Source organism: Trichosurus vulpecula, chromosome X (assembly GCF_011100635.1).
Source record: "Trichosurus vulpecula isolate mTriVul1 chromosome X, mTriVul1.pri, whole genome shotgun sequence".
NCBI classification, from domain to species: domain Eukaryota; kingdom Metazoa; phylum Chordata; class Mammalia; order Diprotodontia; family Phalangeridae; genus Trichosurus; species Trichosurus vulpecula.
The window spans coordinates 2032505-2040650 of record NC_050582.1 but is presented as its reverse complement, the minus strand read 5'-3'; the positions used below and the strand labels follow the sequence as shown (position 1 = coordinate 2040650).

Below are 8146 nucleotides of genomic sequence, written 5' to 3'. Positions count from 1 at the left end.
CCTGGACATGCCACTTCACCTCGGAAATGCATTTCCTTGTCAATCAGTAAAATTGGGCTAACAGCACCAAGCACACAGGGCTCTTGTGAGTCAAATAAAAATATTGGTAAAGTGCTTTGCAAACCTCCAAGTGCTATGTAAACATTAGCTGCTATCATCACCACCACCATCATCACGACAGCTGGATTGGAGGTAAATGAGATTCTGAAGCATAGAATCAAGTTGACTGGCTCAGCCAGAGCAGGAGACAGGATAGTTAAGTCATACTTTAAAAAAAAAAAAAAACAAAAAAACAACCCAACAACTCTGCCATAGAGTCAAGAAAGCCCACACCGCTGCCCCTTGCTGCTGCGCTCCAGACTAACCTACCATACTCTAAAACACGCAACACAGGACATTCACTTTTAACTTGAGAGGAAAATGTTTCTGTTTATTGTTTAATGACTGCAAGACATTATTTGTATTTCTGTAGCACAATTTAAATATTTTACTGTTTTTGATAAAGCATAATACAATAGAAAAGACAATCAGTTTCCAGTAATACCTATGGTTCTATTCAGAGTTAAGTCTTCGTCAGACATGTTACCTGGAAACAAAAACCTGTTTGTTACATTAAGCAAAGCTTCAACCACAGCAGATACTTTCCACACCAGGAAAAAAATTCCTCCAATGCAGGAGTGATGTGCTATGTGAAAAGGCTGGAGCTCACAGCCTTGAGAGCATCAGAAAGGTACAGTTTTGATTCTAATCCATCTGTGAACTGAAAACATCATTCATGGAAATGCTGACATCCTTTCCTGGCTGGAAAAGGTGAAAAATAAATTAAGGAGTTCCCAAACTGCTGAAAGGAGCGGTTCATACCTAAGGAATTCTGCTCAGACTTTGATCAATGGTAAGGAAGCTTTTGTCAGAAGGCCAAAGCGTGACAGTAACTTATCAAGAATTTGCATCAGCCAGGGCCTTGGCCACAAACGGTCACCTAGAAGCAGCACCACTAGCAGACAAATACTTCTTACCAAGTAGCAAAAAAAAACAGAACAGCTAGACATGATACACACTCATATGTCGGCTTGTTTGAAACTTAAAGCCCTTTGTTGAAATTCTGGAATACTTCTATTCCTGTGGTTTCACAGAAGACGCTCCAGCACCAGCAGGGCTGAGGTCTGATTCATAATTCAAGTAGCAATGCAGTCAAGCCACTGTTGAGGCCAAAGCTGTACATCACATACTTGAAGGTCCAGATGGAAAGACTGTCGGATGCAATGCCTTTGAACGGCCTGCAGAGCTCCTCAAACGACACACTATTTCTGAATGAAACTGATTCAATGTGTTGGAGGCAATCATGACTTACTGAATGAAATGACTGAATACTTACCTGGGCTTTCATTTCTGCTAAAAGAAATAAGGAAGAACAAGGAAAATTTCAAGAAAAATCCAAACCATCAAAATGGAGCCAAAAAGTTGCACACACTATCAGTTTCTGACAACAATAAACGCTGGGGGTGGGGGGGGTGGGGGTGGGGGGAGGGGGATGGGACTTAGAAAATAAAAATGATTTATTCTCTGCAACAGTACCCTGACTGTGCCTTTACATAATTAATAATCACTTCTGAAAAAATGGCATTTGGCACCAGCATGTTTAAAATGAATGCTTTGGAAATATTCGTGTGAAATCCTAAGTCTGGTTTTCCTACCAAAGAAGCCAATTAGGCAAGTCTGGGTGGGGTGGGGTTGTTTGTTTAAATAAAAACCAAGAACTCGAGGAAGACTGGGAGGACAAACAGAAATACAGAACAAAAAGTCATCATCAAAACCAACAGCACAAACAGCCCCAACCAACAGGTCAGACATTACAAGGCTGACATAGACTCGAGCGGTTTATAAAACCTATAAAAAGCCTACACCAGCAAAGATGCCCTGGCAATCTGTGGCTCAAAAGCTGAAACGTCACTAATGGAGTAAGGAACATTTTAGCTGGAAACCAAATCCTGGGAAGAGAACCACACACGCCAATGGGAATACCTGAAATTAAACATTTTTAAAAGTTTCAATCCCCAATATCATAAAGAACAAATAATTCATAGAAGATTCAATCAATCCATAGAATTGCAAGTGGCTGGGCAATCTCTCTCTCCCCTACCAAGCATCCCATTCAATCACGTCTTCCATACCTACACAACACCTGTGTGCACTGCTGAAGTCTGTGCAGATTCCTTGTGTCTCTCCCTACTGTGCGGGAAGAGGTCTTGCTGTGCTACTTTATTCCCACTGTGTACGGCACATGGTATTGCGCAGATATGGAGAAATGTAGGGGTTTCTAGTTCCCTTTCCCTTTGCAACAGAGGCTCGAGAGGCTCATGTCTTGGGATAATTCTCCTATGTATACAGAATCTTTTATGCCGACTCTGTGGCCTCAACCGGCTTAATCATGTGGTCTGGTTTGTTTCCAGCTGCATAGTGATCCCACATTTGAAGGTAAAGGCGTTCCAGTTCCATTGTGTACTGTTTGGTGTTGAAAAGAGGGCTGGATATTCTCTGCTTCCAGACTTTGCCACGGATTTTCTTCAGGCTGGGAGAAAAGTCGAAAAAAATAGATACAGGAGAGAAAAACAGAGATGGAGAACAAGACACAATCAAATCAAACAGAGAAAAACCAGTTGGGTATTTTAACTAGGGTACATTTTTTAAATCAAATACTGAGCACCTGTTTCTTTCTCATTGCTGAAGAGTCAGGGATAAAGCTTACAAGCCTGCTCATCCCCAACCACAAGTTATTTACTTTGCTCCTTCCCCCAAAAAACTGTACAGCCAAGAGTCCATGTTCTTTCTCTATCTCACCCAACTATTATCTTTTAAACTCGAGGGAGGAAGAAAAAGCCCTCTGTCGATTAGAATTTGTAGGATAGCAGCAGGACACGTCATCAGACTAAAAACAAAACTAATGTCCGTTTCTTTCATTTTTTTTGGAGACATGTTAAATGGGTTAGAGTAATCCCGAACCTTTGCAATAGTCTCTAAATTCTTTATTCCCTCCAGTTTACAAGTTACCTTAGCCATGGAAAAAAAGTTACTTACTATTCTAGATCCGTGCCCAGTTTCACAGCAATGTCTTCATACTCTTGCCTACTTTTTGCAATAAGCTCAAGGCAACCAAGGCACGTGAGCTGGGAGGCAGCAACTCGAGAGGCGAGAGTCTCTCCTGTAACGGGCAGGGCAACACTTTAATACTTCTTAAGGAAAATCTCCTACAGAAGAAGGACTTGGAAGATGCATCATCTTTGAGAAGGAGATGAACAGAGACAGCGGACCATCTCAATAAAATACAGGGTGTCCCTAAAGTCTGGACACAGGAAACTTGACAGCAACATGGAATTATTGCATCGGGTTCACGTGAATCTTGCAAAGCGTGTCAACCTTTGCATCACAAATGATGGAAATCATATTGAAGATGTTCTTTGTTAATATTCCAATTAAATAAAATGCGGTTGAAAACTTCATTCATTTCATTTCTTGAAAATATGCATTTTTGCCTATGTGTCCAGACTTTAGGAACACCCTGTATATTCAAAAGCTCATCCCCCAAACCAAGCCAAGCAGAGGGGGAGGCTTACCTGGCATAGTCACCATGGGGGTCCCTGCCCACAGCACGTCCATGCCAGTGGTGTGCCCATTACAGAGTGGTGTATCGAGGCAGACGTCAGCTAGCTGACCTCGCCTCACATGCTCCTCCTTGGGAGCAACTGGAGAAAAGATGATCCGATTCTGGGGGAGGCCCATGTTCTGCGCATACTGCTGAATATTGGGCTCTCCTACAGCTGGGAAACGCAACAACCACAGCACACTATTGGGAACCCGCTTCAGAATCTGCAAACCAGGAGAATAAAAGTAGCCTTTGTCTTATTGCTTCATCCCCAAGAAGCACTGTTTTCTGCTATCTTCACTCGCTCCTAACAAGTTATAAAGAAAAGCTATTGGGCAAAGAAAAAGCAGCCAATTTCCCATTTCAAACAGTGGCAAATTAGGCTTCTGCCCATTTCAGTGAAAAAAATTCCACATCAATAAACACAATGCACCAATTTCTTTCTAGGCCTGGAGAAGGTCCTTCATTTGGGCTCCCTTCTTCTCTTGCCCCCAAAAGCAGCTCCTGAAGGGATGAGAGCCTATTCTCATCTAAATGGCAGGTCACTGGCTCAGTCTCTCCTCCTCCCACCTAATGAAACAAAACTCTAGCCTCACTCTTAGCTCTTTCATAAGCAGTTTGAGGGATTTTTGCCAGAGGACGTTAAAGCGGGATGGAGGTTGGCAGTGTTAATAGCAGCTTTCCCCAAAGAAGCACGGATTTCCCATATCAAACTTCAAATTGTGCACTAGGAAACTCCAGAAACAAACCAACCAAAGCCTATGAAGGCTTCATTTGATGAGATTCTACTCTTTGCAATCTACCTCCCACTCTCATACTCAAAACACATAACCATGATAATCCTAAAAATCATTTGAGAGAGTCTAGATTGCCTGGTCAAAGCAAAAAACAGTATTAACAACTCAACTGTTAGTCTTGGGACAAAGCTCAGCTACCTGCAGCAGGGAAGGCCAGGTCTGATGGTCTGGCCAAGGCAACAGAACAAAGCAGCTGCACATACTCACATTTGCCCACATCTGCAAGGTGGAGGGATCAATTTTATACAGCTGGTTGAAGTTACAGTACACAATGGCATCCTCTGGTAACCCATACTGAGAGCGAGTGGTAACGATGATGGTCCTGGGGACCTCCTCTCCTGTTGCAGCCTTGTTGTTTATCTGCAATGAAAACAAACTCTCACCCACCAAAGCTTCCATTTCACAAAGTAATTAAACTTTCAAAAACAGTACAAGATTCCAAGGCTGTGACCTGGTCATCACCCAGAAAGAAAAGTAGCTAGACTGGGCACTGAGAAGGCCTGGATTCGAGTGCTGCTTCTGACCCATCCCAGCTATATGACCCTGGGCAACTGACTAGGTAACACTCCCTATACCGAGGAAGCCCTAGGCCCAGGCCCTAAGCACCCCCTATCCCCAATCTAATCAGGAGATGAACAGCCAACTCCATTGGTATCACTGTGGGGAGTCACTGAATGGAACAAACTAGTTCAAACCAAACAAGCATCAAGTTACTTCTCGCCATGGCTGTGGGCAAGAAACAACAAAGATTTCATGGAATAAAAGGCAAAGTTCTTGCATCCTTTGTTGTTTTAGTTCATTTAGGGTCTTTTGCCTTAAAGAAGAAATCTCTGACACTGTCCAAAGATAAGCGGCATAGCAGTTACACAGGAGAATGCCAATGGGGAGGCGAGGGACCTAAGAGAAGTGAATGCCAGAGAGGCCTAGTCCAATGAGCAATAGAGACCCAGGGGTATCTTCCAACTGATTCCACAGTGGAAGAACCAGCCAATGACCAAAATTACCCAAGTGAGCAGCACGGGAAGAAGGGAGAGAGAAGCCAATTACTGGAATCCTCCCAAGAGCTAAGGCTTAAGTGGTACCTAGGTCATCATCGCTACAAGGAATACCATAAAAAAGAAGTGAAAATCAAGCACCACCCCCCAACTTGGCCACTGCTTACTGCCTAAAGCTTTTAAGGTCTCGCCTCCCCTAACCAACTTCAAACCTCATTATTCCCCCAAAAGTACATTCCTGTTCCAGCCCAGCCAATCTGTCTGACTCATTCTCCAAGACAGACCACCGTGTCCATACCCCAAACTCCATGTGCCTTTGTTTTGCCCATCTTGAAGTTTCTTTACCTAAATTCAATTTCTCTTCTGAGATCCAGTTCAAGTCCTTCCTCTTCCCTTAATGGGGGGTCTGGGGTGTTTGCTGCCAAGTTGCTGCATGTTTCCCACCTCTGCTCTAGATCACCCATTCTCCTAACCTACCCTGTACAACAGTGCTACGCAACTCTCACATTCACGCTTGGGGTCTTCACGTTACATTATGGACACTCAAACGCCACTTTTGTGGCAATCTTCTGAGTAGTCAACACTTCTACACGTATGCTCCAAGTAGAAGGCAGGATTTTGGGGTGAATTTACAAGAAACACTGACAGCGGGAGCCCGCCAGGCCTCACCTGAGTGGTTGCTAGTCCGTTGCTAATATTGAATCCATTGATTGTTATCTGAATCTGTCCTCTGTTAATCATTTCAATCACAGCTTCTGCAATCGTGTTCATGGGAATAACTGGCATACTGAGAGCGGCATTGCAGTCTGCGTTGTCTCCTCCATCAGGGCACTTCATCTAATGATAATGACAGTGGGGAGGAGCTCATCAATGATACAGCTCTATAGATGCACAGAGCACTTTCCTCAGAACGGAAAAATTAATAGCCCAGATTGAGGAAGAGACCCCACATGCAGCCAACACCACTTTTAGGAAGCAGACTCTCTCACCTTAACAATTTTGACATCAGGCAGACTATCGAGAAATGCCTTGAGGTCAATGCCGTTCAGGACAATCCGGTTGTCATAAATGTGTCCGTTGGATTTGAAATCAATGACTGCTTTTTTCTAGTGGAGAGGGGAAAAAGGAGATCTCATGAAAGTAGATGCACAAGCATTTCTTTCACTTTTACCCAAACCGAAGCAGAAGAGCAGAGCTGCTTGCTATTTCCCAAACCCTTGTGTTCTCTACAAACCTTCAGGTGAGGAAACATGTTGGCGTGATCACCAATAAAGAAAGTGTTGGGCATATAAGCCAATTTCTCCGAGTACTGCTCAGCAACCTCAGCTGGAGAAGTTTCCTGATCTGTGATAATATAATCCATGAAAAGTGCACCACTAGTCCCAGGGTATCCCAGCCACATTGCCTACAAAAAAAAATCCAATCAAACGATTACGCATTAAAAACAAGATTCTGAAAAAGGACCAATAATAAACCAAGAATTCACTTCTTCAGCAAGAAGACAGAGACTAAAAACATTAACTCTGAAGGCTCCTCCTGCCCACTCCCATGGAGAACACAAAGGCCAGAGTAGTCTTTGTTCTTCAACTAAGTTCATGGTCCCTGCACACCGAGATCTGGGCCTTTTAGCCAAAATAATCCACTCATCTAATTGGTCTGGAAAAGCAGGTGCCAGAGAGCTAGTGTTCTGACATCATCTTCACAGAACCGGAACATTTTCTGGTCGATGATCAACACTGAACGCTACCTGAATAGGGGCTGGCCTCAGAGCAAAGAGTTCATTGCGTGCACCCTTGGTGTAGCCATTCATATTCACAAGGATGTGGATCCCATCCTGATGAATTCTATCTGCTGCTTTCCCATTACACGGAATCTAAGGAGTGATAAAGCAAGTAGAGAATATTGTCTTACATTCAAAGTATAAAATGCAAAGAATTCAAAGCTTCTCATGAAGGTTTGTTAACACTGGAGAACCACTAGCCAAGAAATCACTGGGAAAAATTCCCATGAACCTGAATAGCAAGCCCTTCTGCTATGATTTCACAGTGCCCCAAATCTGGAATGGGAAGGGTCCCTAGGGGCCAGATAGCCCAATCCTCACAACCTCATCAACTCCTATATATGCCAGCGTGAACAACAGATTCCAGCAAAGAGGAAAAACAAATCTTTATCCTCAGCAACTCAGTCCTTAACCTACCATACACTTGTCCCAACCACACTTTGTGGTTGGTAGCAAGAGAAAAACTAAAAACAGGGCAGGAGATAAGGGAGGCCAGGAGAAAAGTCCAAATCACAACGGATGTGGGTTCTTGGGTGTTTCACTCACCACTCCCCCAAGGCACCATTCTACTCCACTGCTATTAGGGCTTTTTTTAATTCTCTAGATATGGGTAAATAGCTGCTCCAATACAAATAAAACCAATCTTGCCTCCCTAGTTATTGAGAATTAAGGTGAGCAAAAAACTCACAGATGAAAAGCTAATTCTTACTTTTTATTGCTATTTAACACCATACACAGACAAATTACCTACTAATCGCACTGAAACCTTGTCTACGACTACTGGAGAAGCTCACCTGAGAAAGGTCAATGAAATGGTTTGCTTCCGCCATCACCTTCACACGGAAGTTTGTGCCGTCATCTGGGCTAAGGGCATAACAGAACACCTGGAAATCAAGCACAGTGTGTTGGCAGTGCCCTAAAAAAGCAGGCACAA

The 8146-nt window shown here is 43.4% G+C and overlaps 1 protein-coding gene across 1 annotated transcript in view; it reads right to left on the bottom strand.

Moving 5' to 3' along the window:
- Positions 1-402: 402 nt before the first annotated feature.
- OGT (O-linked N-acetylglucosamine (GlcNAc) transferase) overlaps positions 403-8146 on the bottom strand; it is a 33363-nt gene continuing 25619 nt past the window's right edge. The window contains exons 14-22 of the mRNA XM_036740275.1: positions 8007-8096; positions 7180-7305; positions 6667-6837; positions 6422-6538; positions 6102-6269; positions 4645-4797; positions 3612-3864; positions 3076-3199; positions 403-2569 (exon numbers count right to left, since the gene is read on the bottom strand). Coding sequence (XP_036596170.1) covers positions 2395-2569; positions 3076-3199; positions 3612-3864; positions 4645-4797; positions 6102-6269; positions 6422-6538; positions 6667-6837; positions 7180-7305; positions 8007-8096 — 1377 coding nt within the window. The 3' untranslated portion in view covers positions 403-2394. The remainder of the gene's footprint in view (positions 2570-3075; positions 3200-3611; positions 3865-4644; positions 4798-6101; positions 6270-6421; positions 6539-6666; positions 6838-7179; positions 7306-8006; positions 8097-8146) is intronic.